At 42.0% G+C, this 18110-nt stretch overlaps 1 protein-coding gene across 1 annotated transcript; it reads right to left on the reverse strand.

The window, feature by feature from the left end:
• Positions 1-10098: 10098 nt before the first annotated feature.
• On the reverse strand, positions 10099-11242 carry LOC141692837 (uncharacterized). Its single transcript, XM_074497814.1, has 2 exons — positions 10862-11242; positions 10099-10797 (listed from the first exon to the last, which is right to left on the reverse strand). The coding sequence occupies exons 1-2, from the start codon at positions 11240-11242 to the stop codon at positions 10099-10101; spliced, it is 1080 nt and encodes a 359-aa protein (XP_074353915.1).
• Between the last annotated feature and the right edge of the window lie 6868 nt (positions 11243-18110).

The raw sequence follows: 18110 nt of genomic DNA on the forward strand, positions 1-18110 counted from the left end.
ATAGGAATCTGAAGAATTGAAGACAGGGTACAGACAGAGGTTAATGAAGACGTTGTCTAAAGTACTAGAAAGGATTCCAGTGAAAGTACAGTTGTTTATTGACAGTTAGTGTCTGAAGCAATAAAGTTGAGGCAAGCTTAACAATGTAATCAAGGCTATAATACGAAGACCTGAATCGGAGTTAGTCGCCTGTGAACCAGACCAGTTGCACTAGGCGTCAGCAGCTCGTGAAAGGAATCTGAGTATTATTTATAGAAGAATTGTTAAGTTGAGGAACGTACTTGGATTGAACGTTTATATGTTAAAGTACGAGAAGAGGTGCGCAGGGTATACAACTCAACAGCTCAGGGGATTGGCGAAACTCAAAGTTTAATTGTTAAATTAAATAAATTTATTTAAAGGACTTTAATATAATTTATTTAATAAACTTAAATTGATTTATCTTATAAACTTTAAATAAGTTTATTTTATAAATCTAAATTAGTTTATTTATATAAGTTATATTTAAGTTTATTTTATAAATTAATTTAATTACATTTTAAACTTAAAGAGAAAAAGAAAACAAAAAAAGAGAAAAAGAAAAAGAAAAAGAAAACAAAGAAAGAGGAAAAAGAAAATAAAAGAAAAAGAGAAAAGAAAAACAAAAAGAAAACAAAACAAAAAAAAGAAAAAAAGAAAAAAAGGAAAAGAAAAAGAAAACAATAAATAATAAAAGAACAAACAAACGTGTACATGTACATGTTTGTTAAGTTTAATCTAAGTACATACTTGTACTTACAGTGTGTCGCCACAGAACCTTGCAGGTTGTTTTGGTTAAGTACAAGATGTACTAGTACCCCCTGTGATCGTCACATGGGAGTTAGAAAAATAACCAGCCTCCCTCCTGTTCCCCCTATCGCCACAGAGCACAGCTAATTGGTGTCGCCACAGAAAAGAATATTCCTTATCGCCACAGAAGGTTTGGTCGCCACAGAGCTCCTTAATTCTCAGCCACAAAATTATTGGATAAAGTCTACACTTTGCAGCAGAAGATAACAAGTCATTCATTTTATTTTCTGTTCATCTTCTCTCCCAAGAGAGTAATGAAAATGGCAGCGGAGATTTACAGAGGAGTTCAAACTACTTGAATATCCGTTTAACTTCTCACCGGAGTAACGTTATAATGCCCGATTTAATTCTTGTATATTCTTAGGGGCATTATAATCGTTACCCGGTAATTAAATCCTGGTACAAACAAAAGCTAGATTATTGTATAGGATTTGATTTGTAAATCTTTGTAGTAGCTAGGAAATTTATTGTTCTTAGATTGTAGCCGGTAAATTTATTTACCGGAGTGTAGCAACACCCCCAAGTATTTATATACGAATATATATTTCCCCGAATATCTCGTGTTCCCTGTTTTTATCGTTCCAAATACTATTCTTCTCAAGAACATGAAACCGCTAACCGAGCACTAAATATTTTATCCGCTAAAGATTCGAAATAATTTTTAATTTAGTGATTATCGTATTCAACCCCCCCTTCTACGATAATTCGGGACCTAACAATTGGTATCAGAGCTGACTGATTGATATACAAATCAGGATCCGAAAATTAATTAATTTTATAAATTTGCATTTACATAAATTTATTTTATAAATTTAATTTAGCAGATTTATTTTATAAATTTATTTAATGAATTTATAATTTAAACTTGAATAAGTTTATTTTATAAATTTATTCAAAACAAATTTATTTTATATTGAATTAAATAAATTTATTATTTAAATTTTAGTAAATAAAAATTATTAATCTAAATAAGTTTTTCAGGATTTTTAGGTGCCATTTTTTTCCTCCGGAATATTGTATATTGGAGCTGCCATTTTTGGGTTTACGGTGCAATTCACTAGCTAAATGGTGCAACAGGGGTGTATATCTATGTTATGCCCAGATCCTTTCGGCCGCGTGAACAGGCTTCGACTGGATTGAAGATGGCTTCGGCCGTACCTGAAAGTGAAGAGAATGCGAGGGTTTGTACCCCCGATTCACCTCCGGTGTGAGAATCAGAATCTGGCTGTAAAAGTAGGGTAATAATACAAGAGAAGTAGAGTGTTGAGAATGTGTGTATGTTTTGTCTTACTTCACAAGGGTTTTTATACCCAATCCTGCCATGAATATTCATCCGTTACAAATCATTGAGGGAGGGAAATGGGGGCGTTATGTCCCTTGTTCTGTCCAACGGTCCGCAAGTAGTGGGCCTCGGCCTGGGCTTCCGTGGGCCTTCATTACGCGGGCCTGGAGGTCCTTCGGCCCAGTAGCTTAACCGCTTAATGGGCCTTCGTTCAATGGGCCTTACTGGGCCTATAACCAACATGTCCCTGTCCTTCGGCTGTGCCTTTGGGCCGGCCGACGGACACCGGTCTCGGCCCATATTGGGGTGAGGGAACCCTAGGGCGATCGCTTCAATCCCGCCTCGATCCTCGGTCGTACATATGGCAAGCTTGTGGGGACTTGCAGTGCATTGATGACAGCTGTTGGCACGTCGTTCCATGACTCAATCTCAGCCGTTGAATGTCAACCGTCTTTATCTGGGACGTCCATTTCAAAAACCCCCAAACGCCGCTTTTCTAAATTTATTTTAGGCGCCTATATAAGCCCATTTGTATGTTTTATTTTCTTTTTATCACTTTAGTTTCTTCATACACAGTGACAAATTGCGGTGAATCTTTCAATCACGGGCAACAGCAACTCCATCTTCCCAAATCATCCCATTTCAATCCAAGAACATCTCCAAATAAGTAAGTCTCTTTTCTTGTTTCCCAGTTTTGAATTTGCATGCTAGTTTTCTGTGTTTTAGGGAGTTTGCATATGGAATGTGGTTTGGTTCTGGATTCATGGGGTTTTTCTGGGTTTTGTATGTGTGCCATTATATTTGTTTGGGGTTTTTGGGTAGGTAATAGAGGTTTCTCCGGGTTTTTCCACTTTAAGGGGGCCCCATGGGTTTAAAGATGGCATGCGAGGCATTTTCTGACCAAGAACGTTCTTCGGGATTTCTTGGTTTTAGAACGCCTTTCGGGAGCCGACCCAGGGCTTAAACAGGTGGTCTGGAGTGATGTTTGCGAAAGGATCTGTAGGCAAGAACATCCTTCGGGTGGGCTCGCCTCAGGAGCAGCCTTCGAAAATAGCCTCCGGGGTTCTGGTTCGTTCGGTCCTGGGACGTGTACTCGAGTTTTTACTTTTTTCTTTTATCTGCTAATCCGAGTACATGGACTAATGTCTCTCTGTTCCTGATACAGGGACATGGACCGAGCAGACCGTACCCCAGATTCTTGGGACCCCTTATCCAACAGCTTGGTGGGAACGTCTTCCATTCGCCCCGAGCGGACGGGACGGGCCCTATATGGTTCGGCTGCCGACTATTCCACAACCAATAACAGATCTGAACTAACGAAAGGGCGCGTAGTTCAGATGTATGATGATTACTCCGTCCCTCAAGGGTTTTGTTGGCTATACGCGCCGAGGGAAGGCGAGAGGATCTATGACACTCCCGGGGTGCCGGATGGATATGGAGGCTGCGCCGTACGGAATTCAGAGGCGGCCTTCAAGTGTGGCTTGAGGGTGTCACCGTTGAAGCTGATCAAGCACCTTTTCTTCCAGATGGGTATCGCTCTCGGACAGATGGACACGAACGGGTTCATCCATATTAACTGTTTTCAGAACAGGTGTCTTCACGCCGGGATCGCACCCAGCACTCGCCTATTCTGGTATCATTATGATTTTAGGAAGAACCCAAAGAGTGCTGGTTTTTATACCATCGCCCGTTGGGCGGGGCGACCTGATTGGACGGCGACCAATTCGAACAATAAATCCACTCACACTCATTGGTGCTATGTGAGCGGTCCAAGGTTGGCGGCCATGTCGGTTTGGCGGGATGTGAACCCCGCACTGCTTCTCATGCCGAGCTTGACCTTGGAGGAGAAGGAAAATTACATGGCGTTGGTGGACGTCAATGTGAAGAAGCTGGGTCCCGGTGAGTTTCGGGACAAGGACTGGCTCTTCAGCTTGTGGGGTGGGGGTAACAAAACTTCTTCCTTGGTCTTTTCTTTAGTTTTATCCCAGCACCTGTATTTGCTTTTCCTTGTTATGCATTCGATTATATATATGCTTGGACTGGCTTGTTTTCCCTTCATATTTCAGTGTCTTCAAGGGAGGCTCTGATCGAGAGAATGAAGGCCAGGGCGGCCGAGAAGAGGGCGGCCGAAGAGGCGGCGAAGAAGGCCTCCGACTCCAGACCCTTCAGAGGGCACATGCGAGAGGGCTCAGACCGAGAGAGCTCCGTCGCCCCGCCAATCTCATGCGGCTTCTGAGGACGAGGAGGGGGACGATCTGGAGTACATGGGAGAGGGCAACCCTTCCAAGAGGACCCGGAGCAAGGAGGGGATTGTGCGCTCTTATCTCCCGGGGTGGGGCGTGCTCACGTCCGACCATACTGTGTATCCAGCCCGACAATCCACGAAGGAGGTGGCTTCGGACCTCTGCCATGGCCTTCAGCTCCCGGTCGATCTTCCGACCTTCACTTCGGCCTCTGCTACCGAGGCCTGCACGGAGCTTCTGTCCTTCCTATCCTTGGTACGTTTTTTGATCTTTCTATTTTTCTTCCATCTTTTTCCTTTTGGCACCTTTTAGTAATATTTTTGTCATCCTTTTGTAGGCTGCCCCTTGGGCCGCAGCCGTGGAGGATAAGGTTAAGGACATGGAGACTTGGATGGCCGAGGTGAAGGAGTTGGAGAGGAGGGCCGCGGTGGCCGAGGAGGAACTTGTAAGGGTGAAAGTCCAGAACGAGGTCGAAGCCGCGGCGCTAAAGAATGACAGATCTCGGCTGGAGACTGAGCTGGAGAGGGCGAACCGGAGGATCTCCCACCGGAACATCCAGCTGAAGAGGTCCCGAACGGAACTTCGGAAGAAGCAGAAGCAGCTGGACCGGATGGAGGAACGCTGCTTCCTGTTCGGTATTGATTATGTCCTGGAGAAGGCCCATGGCCTGAACTGGGACTATAAGCAGTTGCTGGACGACAGCCTGGAGGATCCTATCGGCCGTCCAGCAGTCGAAGTCCCTCCTGTTTCCTCCGGCGAAGATGAAGAGCTCTCGGATTAAGACCCTCAAGCCTAAACCTTCAGTACTGAGGTGCTTGACATGACGGAAGATGATCTTGTTGCGAAGTTTGCCGTTGGTGTTTCCATGGTCGTACCCAACTCTTGCAGCGGCATTCTTCGTTCGTCTTCCTGTATTTCTATTTTTTTGTAATCGGTACTCTTTGTAATTGGTACTCCTTGTAATTGGTATTTGTAATTTAACTAGCCTTCGGGGTTTTATATTTTAATGCATCTTTTGTTTTTCATCAGCATTGTCCGACTGCATTTAATTGTTCGCCTTAAAAACGAACCGTCTCTTCGGTGTTATTGGTGTCAACGAAAAATGAATTGTATCTTTGGCTTCGTTCGCCTTAACAATCTTACAAAATGAATTGTATCTTTGGCTTCGTTCGCCTCAACAATTTTAATAATTTGAATAAAATGAATCGTATCTTCGGCTTATTCATTTGCCTTAACGAACTTATCGAATTGTATCTTCGGCTTTATCTGCCTTAACAACAATAATAAAATGAATCGTATCTTTGGCTTTATTCGCCTCAACGATCTTGTTGAATTGTGTTTTCGACTTTTTCTACCTTAACGATTAAAAATAATAAAATGAATCGTATATAAAATGAATCGTATCTTTGGCTTCGTTCGCCTCAACGATTTTATCGAAGTGTTCTTACCCCTACGGCCCAAGGGTTAAAGGCCGAACGTGAGTTCGGCGGTTAATCCTTTTACTTAATTCAGGCGAGGGAACATGGGTGCTGATCTTTTAGCGATTGCCCCTAGATCAGCAGGTTCGCCCCTAGACCTGGTTGGATTAAAGTTTGTGTTCATTATCGAGGCCGAAGGACCATGTTCTTCTTTTGATCGCCCCAGGACAGGGGTTCCTTGGGCCTCGTTAATAACAAATGATTAAGTTAAGCCGAATGATAGGGCGTTATTCTAGGATTGCCCCTTAAGGCCCTTAATTCGTGTTTACCGATTCCAAATTGTCATAATGATGTAGTGGTGTATTGGGCGATTGCCCCTTATGTCGCTTAATTAACAAATTAGACAAGGGCGGCGACCGATGGTTTTATCTTCTTCGGGATCGCCCTCAGATAATACTTGGGCGGCCGCAGCACGTATAAATAAAGAAATTTGACGGGAAATGCAACTTTATTTAGTCAGATTGCTTACATTTTTCACATATAATTCAAATACAAGCTTTTAAGAAATTTCTTACTGAGAAAATTTTCGAAGGCGACTGGCATGCCAAGTGTTTTTGATTGATTTGCCTGACAATGTTTCGAGCTTATAGGTTCTGGGGCGAACGACTTCGATCACCTTGTAAGGCCCTTCCCAGTTAGGCTGGAGCTTTCCTTGTTTGGCCGGCATGGATGCGGCCAACTCCCTTAGTACTAGGTCTCCTACTCCGAATGCCCTTTTCTTCACATTGGAGTCATAGTATTGTGCCGCTTGCAGTAAATACCTCATATTCCTTTGATGTGCGACTTCTCTTTCTTCCTCCAGCAAGTCTACATTCGCCTTCAACCCGAAGCTATTAGTTTCCATATTATAGGTCTCGATTCGGTATGATTCCAAGCCCACTTCAACGGGAACTAGGGCCTCGGTGCCATAAGCCATTCTAAAGGGAGTTTCTCCGGTCGATGTCCGGGGGCTGGTTCGGTAGGCCCATAAGATCCAAGGGAGTTCTTCCGCCCATCTTCCTTTTTCCTCGCCCAGCCTCTTCTTGATTCCCCGAAATATCACTTTGTTCGCCGCCTCAATTGCCCCATTTCCTTGCGGCTGGGCGACTGAGCTAAATTTATGTTCAATTTCGAAGTGGTGCAGAAACTTGCAAAATTTGTTTCCAATGAATTGAGTTCCATTATCTGAGATGCAGGTTTTCGGAATGCCAAACCGGAGAATGACCTGTTCCAGGAAGAACTTTTTAGCGTCTTCTTCGGTTATGGTTGATAGAGGACGGGCTTCGACCCATTTGGTCATGTAATCGATGGCGATTATGCAGTATTTCACTTGCTTCGTGCTAGTGGGCAGTATGCCAACTATATCCACGGCCCATACGACAAATATAATTGGGCTTAGTACAGAGGTCATTTCTTCTGGAGGCTGTTTCGGGACAGTGGAGAACAGCTGGAATTGTACACATCTTTTTGCATAGTCGATGGCGTCTGCCTTCAGAGTGGGCCAGAAGAATCCCTGCCAGAGAATTTTAAAGGCGAGCGACCGACCAGCCAGGTGCTCGCCGCAAATTCCTTCGTGTACTGCCTCCAAAGCCTGTTGCTGTTCTTCGTTGTTCAAACAGCGCAGAAGGGGTTGACTAACTGATCGGCGATACATCCGCCCATTGATTATAGTGTAGTTCGATGCTCTGTATTTAATTTTCAGCGCATCCTTTCGGCCGGGTGGTAGAATGCCTTTCTCCAAAAAGTTTCTGAGGGGGGTCATCCAGTCGCTCCCATGGTGAATCTCTAGACATTTTTTCTTTTCGATCGAAGGCGTCTTGGCTTCGGTGAGGTAAATAGAACCAGTTAAGTTCTGTATCTCGGCCGAAGCTAGCCTGGAAAGGGCATATGCCCTAGAATTGTTCTCTCTGCCAATTTGACTTAGTTCAAAGGTTTTAAATGATAAAGAAGCATCACGTACCTTGGCAGCATAGGCTTTCGTTCGGGGATCCCTTTGTTCATACTCCCCCGTGAAGTGTTTCACGACCAACATGGAGTCACTGAAGGCCCTTAGGTGCTTCGCCTCGAGGCTTCGGGCAAGCTTCATTCCTGCGAGGAGGGCCTCATATTCGGCCTCATTATTTGTCAAGGGGAAGTCGAACCTTATGGCTTGGCATATTTCAAATCCTTCGGGGCTGGAGAGGATCAAGCCGGCCCCACACTTTTTTCCGGCTACCGACCCATCTACAAAGAGCTTCCACTTTCCTGGGATCCGGATTAGTTGTTCATCAGGCGAAAGATCCTTCGGACCCGAGAATGTGCATTCAGCCATGAAGTTGGCCAAAGCCTGGGCCTTAATTGCCGTTCGGGGAACGTATTCGAGATCAAATTCCCCGAGTTCGATGGACCATGCTACGACTCTCCCAGAGGCTTCGGGCCTAGTCAAAATCTTCTTCAGAGGTTGGCTGGTGACAACTTGGACCGTCCAGCCTTGGAAATAATATCGCAATTTTCGGGAGGCCATAACCAACCCATATGCGAATTTTTCGGTGTTGGGGTACCTTGTCACTGCGTCCTTGAAGACATGGGACACGTAGAACACATGATGTTGATTACCTTCATAATTTTTCACAAGGACGGCCCCCAGAGTTCTGTCGGACACAGCTAGATAAAGCTGAAGAGTTTCCTTCGGATCGGGACTCATCAAGAGTGGTGCCTTCGTCAAATATTCTTTTACTTCTTCGAACGCCTTTTGGCATCCGGGCCCCCACTCAAAATTCTTTGACCCTTTAAGCACGGCGAAGAAGGGAAGTGCTTTCTCGGATGACCGGGAAATGAAACGCCGAAGGGCGGCGATCCGGCCCGTCAATTTCTGTATATCTCTGATGCATTTGGGAGGTTCCATATTGATAACTGCTTCGATCTTCTCCGGGTTCGCCTCTATTCCCCGGACGCTGACCATGTACCCGAGAAACTTTCCACTAGAGACTCCGAAAGTACATTTGTTCGGATTGATCCTCATGTTGTTCTTTCGGAGAGTTTCGAAGCATTCCTTTAAGTCTTCGGCATGATCTCGGAATAGTGACTTTACTATCATATCATCCACGTATGCTTCCATGTTCCTCCCGATCTGCTCTTTAAAGACCTTGTTCACCATTCGCTGGAATGTGGCTCCAGCGTTCTTCAGTCCGAAGGGCATTTTAATATAAGCATAAGTCCCCTTCGGAGTTATGAACGCTGTCTTGGGCACATCCCTATCATTCATAGCAATTTGATGATAACCAGAAAAAGCGTCCAAAAAACTAAGTACCTCATATCCTGCCATTGCGTCTATTAGTTGGTCGATGTTAGGCAAAGGGTAGTGATCCTTCGGACATGCTTTGTTGAGATCAGTGTAATCCACGCACATCCTCCATTTCCCATTTGACTTCTTCACGACCACCATATTGGCTAGCCAGTCAGGATACTCGATCTCCTTGATAAATTTGGCTTCTAAAAGTTTTTCCACTTCGGCTTCTATTACCTTCTGTCGTTCGACTGCAAATGTCCTCTTCTTCTGCTTTACCGGCTTGGCCTCAGGCTGCACATTCAAGCAGTGCGTTGCCGTCTTGGGATCCAATCCAGGCATATCTTCGGGCCCCCAGGCGAACACATCATGGTATTGCCGGATGACAGCTATTACCTTTGCCTTCAGATCCGCCCCCATGTTTTTTCCAATTCGGACCATTTTTCCCGAATGTCCCGCATATAATTCCACTTCTTCGGAATCTGCTGCGGGTTCGGCAATTGGGCTTGAGAGATCGGCCCCAAATTTCTCCAGCTCGATGTTCAATGTTTCCCGGCTTCCGCGGGGTTCAGATTCTGCCCGCTTCCTCTTCCCGGTTCCATCTGGCCCTTCGTAATCCTGGTCTTTCTCAAGGTCTTCGAGCATTATGATTCGGGCGGTTTTCTGATCGCCCCTCATTTCTCCTACCCCTTTTTCAGTTGGGAACTTGAGTTTGAGGTGGGGTATAGATCCCACTACTTCGAAAGTTGATAAGAAGGGCCTGCCAAATATTGCATTATACGGGCTTTCAATCCGAACCATATAGAACTTCACCAGCTTCTCGGCGATATACGACAACTTGCCCAGGAGGACCGGAAGAGTAATCGTTCCTTCGAACTGAATAGGATGTCCTCCGATGGCATAAAGGGGAGCCTCGTTACAGGGCTGTAGTTGCTCTCCCGCCAAGTTCATCTTACAGTAGGTTTTGTGGAATAGTATATTGGCCGAGCTGCCGGTATCCACCATCACTTTCCATATCTTGTTCTACCCGATGATAGGATTGATGATGAGAGGGTCCTCGTGCGGGCGAATGACATCCTCATAGTCTTCAATGCTGAAGGTCATGGGCATGTGGGGCTTTGCCTGTCCGAATTGATACAGATTGTACACCTGTCGGGCATACTTCTTCTTTGCTGTCTTGCTATCCTTATCCAGGATGCTTCCCCCAGATATAGTTTTTACTTCGCCCCTTATCCCGTCCCTTCGCTCTGGCTCATGGGCCTCTACTTCCTCCTCCGGGTTCTCCTTCGGCCCCAATCTATCTCTCAGATCTCGGACGAACTGATTAAGCTCACCATCTTTGATCATGCGCTCAATGAGCTTCTTGAGGTGATAACATTCATCAGTGTTATGCCCCTTGTCCCTGTGATAGTCACAGTACTTATCGGGGTTTTTCTTGTGGTTCGGGACCTTCATCTTGGCGGGGCGGACAAATACTGGCTTGCCCTTTATCTCATGGAGAATCTTGGAGATCGGCGCATTCAAAGGAGTGAACACGGCCGAATCTCTATCTCGACGTCGTTCGGCCCCACGATCTATTTCTTTCCTTCCTTCCTTTCTGCTATCCCTCCGGTCATATCCTGATCTTGAGCCCTCATATCTGTCGGCTCGCTTTGATTGGTCGTCCCTTCTTGAGTCTTTATACCCCCAATACTTTCCATCTTTCGGCGAATATTCTCGCCTCTTACATATATATCATTTAGGGATTTTGGGAGAAAATCGTAAAGAGATGAGCGAAGCTTTTTACCTTATAGGGGTCTAGCCCCGCCGTTAGGAAGCCCATTGCTTTGATTTTATCCAGATTAGTGACCATCCCCGCTTCTTCCTTGAACCTAGCGAGATAATCCCCCAGCTCTTCATTCGCCCTCTGCCGACAGTGGACCAAGGCTTCGGTATCCTTTGCCTTTCGGCATAGGTGCGAGTAGTACTTTAAGAATTTCCTCTTCAACTGCTCGTAAGACCCGATGGACCGAGGCTTCAGGGATTTGTACCACATCGAAGCAGACCCTTTGAGATAAGTCTTGAACATTTTGCACAACATGATATCGTTGTGGCCCATCCCAACCATCAGGAGTTCATACTTTTTACAGTGGTCCTCGGGGTCTCCTTTCCCGTTGAACTCGCTCATCTTGGGGAATTGTCTCTCTTCGCCCGGAGGGGGTCGATACAGTTCAATCTCTTGTGTTACAACAGGTTCTCGATCGGGCCTCCTATCACCGAACAGGGCCTTCTCTAAATGATTGAGCCTGAGGCGGGATCTATCGGGCTACTCATCTGAATCAGAAGAGTAAGGTTGCTTAGCCCTCTTCCTTCGGGGATGCGAATCAGAGTCAGACCCATCTTCTTCGTCATACGCCCTACGTTCCCTTCTATCTTTATTTGCTCCACAGGTCTCTTAGGCCCGCATCGCTTCCCTCAAGGCTCGTTCTTGCAGTTCAATTTCCTCCCTCTGTAGTTGCAGGGCTTTCAGCCGGAGCGCATCGGCTTCTCTTTTCTTGGCTCGCGCTTCCGCTTCTTTGTCAATCTGATCAACTTTGGTCTTACCCTTCTCCGCGACCTTTTACGCCCGGATCTTTAGGAGTAAGGCCTCTTCTTCAGGGGTTAGCGTGATAACCCCGTCCTCGTCGACTAGGGAGGATGGTTGTCCCTTGTCGGTGAAACCAGGTGGCGGTGAGTGCTCATGAATTGTTTCTGTCATAGTCATCTCAACTTGTAACTCTCGTATTTCCCACAGACGGCGCCAAATGTTACGCCCAGATCCTTTCGGTCGCGTGAACAGGCTTCGGCTGGATTGAAGTTGGCTTCAGCCGTATCTGAAAGTGAAGAGAATGCGAGGGTTTGTACCCCCGATTCACCTCTGGTGTGAGAATCAGAATCTGGCTGTAAAAGTAGGGTAGTAATACAAGAGAAGTAGAGTTTTGAGAATGTGTGTATGTTTTGTCTTACTTCACAAGGGTTTTTATACCCAATCCTGCCATGAATATTCATCCGTTACAAATCATTGAGGGAGGGAAATGGGGGCGTTATGTCCCTTGTTCTGTCCAACGGTCCGCGAGTAGTGGGCCTCGGTCTGGGCTTCCGTGGGCCTTCGTTACGCGGGCCTGGAGGTCCTTCGGCCCAGTAGCTTAACCGCTTAATGGGCCTTCGTTCAATGGGCCTTACTGGGCCGATAACCAACAATCTATTTGGCAGCTAATTGATAAAAGAAATAAAGCAAATAAAGAAACATGGCAGCAGAGTCAGTGTACATCACACGCGCAGTCCAGTTTTAGTAGCAATATTAAACAAAAGAAGAGGTCTCACCTGTACATGTGCCAGAATAGAATCCACGCACGCGTAATTGTCAGCCTCAGGAACGTGAATAGTTGGTGGTCGCCATAGAAGGAGTTCGTTCAATTTCTCTCAAGGCATATGCATTCCTTCTGTACGTCGCCATACAGGTAAAAGCTTCCTGTGTCATTTAATCGCCAGAGAACAAGTCGCCACAGACGGCTGAATTGCGACTATTAACACCTGTCGCCACACAGTCCCTTGGGCAAAACGGCAGTTACATCTCCTGGCAGCCTCGAAGATTGGTGGTCGTCACATAAAGGATTCTTGTAATTCTTTATCTTGTGGCCCTTAAACATTTTTGTAATCCCATTAATTTATTATTTCTGATTTATTTATTTTTTTCATAAAATTTAAAATTCTTCAATTTAATTTTTTCTTAAATATTAATTTACATTTTATTTAATTTTTAAGAAAATTTGAAATTCTTGAAAATTAGATTTTATGTAAATATTTATTTTTGATAAATTTATTTTCTAAGAAAATTAAAAATATTGGAAATTTAAATTTCTCTTAAATATTAAATTAAGGGTCTCAAGGTATTGGTAGACTCAGGATTACTCCGGGTTTTTAAAGTGGATTTTAATCTTTCAAAAAAAATGAAGACCATGTGCTATTCAGACGAAAATTATAGATAATGGTTTTCTTACTCCAATGAAACTGATTTCAAGACCTATAGATGAAAATTGTGGATCTTCCTCAATGACTTACTCCATAGGATATCACTGGGTTTTCAGACGCAGGGAATAAATGAAATTTCTACGGGAACAATTTTTCTCGGAGATTTTAAGACAACTCTATGATTCCAGATTATACAGTCACACAGTGGTTTGTACCAATACTATATTTATCCGGGAATCAATGAGATCATGCAGGTAGGAATTGTGGAGGTCAGAGAGAATAGGAATTGTGGAGGTCAGAAAGAATAGCGGGGACAAACAAATATCCCAGTTACATGCATTAAAATTGGAACCTCAGGACAGAATGTAGGAGTCACTGATAGTAGAATCAGAAGAAGCTCAGGTAGAAGTACTTGAGGGACTGGACGTCAGGGCAGTGTTTCACATATCAGGCAAGTTTGGTCGTATCAGATTCACAAGGAATACTTAAGCTATATCCAAGGATCAAGCCTATCTATTCAGAAGCAGAGATTCTTACAGATTCAGTTCAAGAGGTGGTTAAAAGACCGAGATTGGGACACAAACAAGATTTGATAGCTACAAGTATGACAAGACATATGTGTCAAGTAACTATCATAGGTTTTGCTACAACAGAACGAGAAGCTTGATAAATAAGGATGAGTAGGGATTCAGTTGAAGAGCTGTGACAAAGGTGGAATGTTTTCTTAGGGAAGCAGCAGTCAAAACTTATAGTGCACGGGAAAGAGTTGTGATGGATCAGATAACGAGAATAATGAATATCTTGCTTTCATAGCAAATTCTGAAGATGATCCAACTCACATATCTCAGGTTTTAATTTATTGAACCACTGCAATACTTTGCTCTCAATATTCAATGCATGATAAGATCTTAGTGTTTAAATGTTTAACACTCGCACAAACATGATAGCATCACAGTTAGATAATGCTAACTAGTTTACTAGATTATTTTTCTGGTAACTAGGATTGATGTTTACTTGTGCATGTTACTTTAGATGATCTTAAATATGTGTTTGAATATTTGTTGAACATGATTAATTACTTTAGTGAGATAGATGTTTTCCAGCATATAAGACCTTTGTTTTTGCATACTCTCTGTATCCTATTACATTGTGATTTATTCATTTGATCTGAATTGTTTGTTAAGATGTATTAATTTGCAATTGGATTGAGATAGCTAGATGAGATACATCAACATGATTGGACTACATAGAATTAGTGATTTATTTGTTAATTCTGTTTGTTCCATATCATGCATGTCTTGCTTAATTCTTATGCGTAATGTTTCTGAACGAATGCCATGTATTCTCAATGCAATGCTTGCTTATCTTTATGCCATGAATGCATCTCTTAGTACTTGCATTAATGATAGAAAAAGCATTATTAGGATTAAGGTTGGAACCATTTTTCCCCTAGCCTAGAGACAGATTTGTCAAGGGTATTAAAATGGAGAAAATGGCCAGTCAAAGATAAGAATTAGCATGATAAGGTTGCAGCTGTTGTTATCTCTGATAATAATAAAATCTCTAATCCATCTGGACCCAAACTGATAAGTTGGATACCAAGAATTGTTAATCCATTTGTGAGTGCAGGACATAACAGGTTAATTGATTCATATGTATTCTTGGTAATTCATACTCAAGGCATATGATCAAAGAAAGAGCCTCACAATCAAATATACTTGGTGACACTTGGTGATCTCACATTTGGGAGGTATAAGGAGTTGGGAAAATTGGTGAACATGATGATGAACAGTGAAGTCATTCTTGCAGCATTTAAAGAAACATGGTTGATCAGACTCTGACTTGTTATTTCTTTTCCAACCAAGTAACATATGAGAACTCCTTCAGACAACGGCATACATTCCTTCTCTAAGGGGGAGATAAAAGCTTATGTAATAGTTTGGAGGATTCCTCGACTAAGAGGGAGAAATAGCAGGAAGGAGGAAAAAGGTAAAGCATATGTACACTACACCACACCATTGTTATTTGTAACTACGGATCCTATTGTACGGGAGAGGTGGTAAATACAAGGTGATTTCCTGGTAATCAGAAGAAGTGGTTTGGTTCATCACTATTCTTCATAAGGGGAGAAGCTGTTTTTCAAAAGGGGAATACCATTATTTCTTATCTGCGGATCCTATTGTACGGGAGAGGTGGTAGACGAAGGTGATCTCCTTTAAGCAGTTAATTCTCATAGGGAGAGAAGCAAGATAGATATGCGCTTCTCAACAGGAAATATGGTTGTACAAAAGAAGCTGCTGATGATTACTTCAAGATTGAGAAGTATTATCTGGAAGAGATTTGAAGAACCAAGGAAATGAAGATAAAACTACATGAAGATCAGTTAAGTGCTAGAGGAACAAGCATCTTTCATTTCAATTACTCAAGAAATCTGGAAATGCAGTATTTGATCCAGAAAACCAGTAGCATTATTTACAAGTCCTGGTATATTACTTTTTCTAGTTGTTAGTTGAGTTATCCTCTCTATCTAATTTGTTTGTTAAGTTTAAAAATCAAATAGGGGGAGATTGTTGGTGAGACTGCGTAGCTGTATGAACAGTTACGTGATAACTCAACATGATAATAACACCAGAACAAGACAGATTAATAATACTACGTCTACACAAGAAATCAGGAAGAATGAAGATAAGGCAAATACGAAGAATCAGAAGATTAGAAGAAAACCTGAAGTCTGTCTATAGGTCACTGAAAGAAATTCATTAATATGATCATGCCTCAGTGAAGAATAAAGGTTAAAGACTTTCAGGATTTCAGAAATGTTGAAGATTCTATATACAAGTGCTACCGGAAGATTTCAGTGTATTGGCATTGATTGAAGATAGACAGTGTTCGAAGCATAGGAATATAAAGAATTGAAGACAAGGTACAGACAGAGGTTAATGAAGACGTTGTCTAAAGTACCAGAAAGGATTCCAGTGAAAGTACAGTTGTTTATTTACAGTCAGTGTCTGAAGCAATAAAGTTGAGGCAAGCTTAATAATGTAATCAAGGCTATAATACGAAGACCTGAATCGGGGTTAGTCGTCTGTGAACCAGACTAGTTGCACTAGGCATCAACAGCTCGTGAAAAGAATCTGAGTATTATTTATAGAAGGATTGTTAAGTTGAGGAACGTACTTGGATTGAACGTTTATATGTTAAAGTACGAGAAGAGGTGCGCAGGGTATACATCTCAGGGGATTGGCGAAACTCAAAGTTTAATTGTTAAATTAAATAAATTTATTTAAAGGACTTTAATATAATTTATTTAATAAACTTAAATTGATTTATCTTATAAACATTAAATAAGTTTATTTTATAAATCTAAATTAGTTTATTTATATAAGTTATATTTAAGTTTATTTTATAAATTAATTTAATTACATTTTAAACTTAAAAAGCAAAAGAAAACAAAAAAAAAGGGAAAAAGAAAAAGAAAAAGAAAACAAAAAAAGAGGAAAAAGAAAACAAAAGGAAAAGAGAAAAGAAAAACAAAAAGAAAAAAAGGAAAAGAAAAAGAAAACAATAAATAATAAAAGAATAAACAAACGTGTACATGTACATGTTTGTTAAGTTTAATCTAAGTACATACTTGTACTTATAGTGTGTCACCACAGAACCTTGCAGGTTGTTTTGGTTAAGTACAAGATGTCCTAGTACCCCATGTGGTCGTCACAGGGGAGTTAGAAAAATAATCAGTCTCCCTCCTGTTCCCCCTGTCGCCACAGAGCCAGCTAATTGGTGTCGCCACAGAAAAGAATATTCCTTGTCGCCACAGAAGGTTTGGTCGCCACAGAGCTCCTCAATTCTCAGCCACAAAATTATTGGATAAAGTCTACACTTTGCAGCAGAAGATAACAAGCCATTCATTTTATTTTCTATTCATCTTCTCTCCCAAGAGAGTAATGAAAATGGTAGCGGAGATTTACAGAGGAGTTCAAGCTACTTGAATATCCGTTTAACTTCTCACCGGAGTAACGTTATAATCCCCGATTTAATTCTTGTATATTCTTAGGGGCATTATAATCGTTACCCGGTAATTAAATCCTAGTACAAACAAAAGCTAGATTATTGTATAAGATTTGATTTGTAAATCTTTGTAGTAGCTAGGAACTTTATTGTTCTTAGATTGTAGCCGGTTAATTTATTTACTGGAGTGTAGCAACACCCTCGATGATTTATATATGAATATATATTTCCCCGAATATCTCGTGTTCCCTGTTTTTATCGTTCCAAACACTATTCCGCTCAAGAACACGAAACCACTAACCGAGCACTAAATATTTTATCCGCTAAAGATTCGAAAGAATTTTTAATTTAGTGATTATCGTATTCAACCCCCCCTTCGACGATAATTCGGGACCTAACAATGATATAACACCATAACACACATTTATATCATGTAGTTTATTATTTTAATTTTTAAATTATTGGAAACATAAAACCTAAACCATTATATAGGATTGTAATATAAATTAGGGATTTTGAACTCCAGAACTCCACAAAAAAATAGGGACTTTATGTGTAACACCCCCTTCTTTAAATAAAAGGAGATATTACTTAAAATCCATAAACCTGTAAATATAACACTATTATATTTCTAAACAATAATTAAACAGTTTAAAATCTCCAAAATAATATTAAATCTCCAAACAGTCTAAACCAATAATATAAATGTTGAAATCTCTAAATAAATAATTAAATCTAGGTACTGATAAAGTCTGAAATCCTAAACAATAAATAAGGTAGCTCTCCATCGCATAGTCCCAGATCCCCCTAAGCACCTGCCAAAAGAAGAATACGGCATAAGCCAAATGCCCAGTATGGATTTGGAATTCAGTTTATAAAATAAAGAGATCAGAAATAACAACCTGCAAATTATAATAAAACAACAATTTTAAAAATAAATAAGGCTGAAGCAACGAGGGGTTATGATATTTCATACCGAGATCAGAACAGATACAAATACACACATCATAGGGTACCTAATGTGTGCAACAGTTTGG

The sequence above is a fragment of the Apium graveolens genome, chromosome 1, assembly GCF_009905375.1.
Source record: "Apium graveolens cultivar Ventura chromosome 1, ASM990537v1, whole genome shotgun sequence".
Classification (NCBI taxonomy): domain Eukaryota; kingdom Viridiplantae; phylum Streptophyta; class Magnoliopsida; order Apiales; family Apiaceae; genus Apium; species Apium graveolens.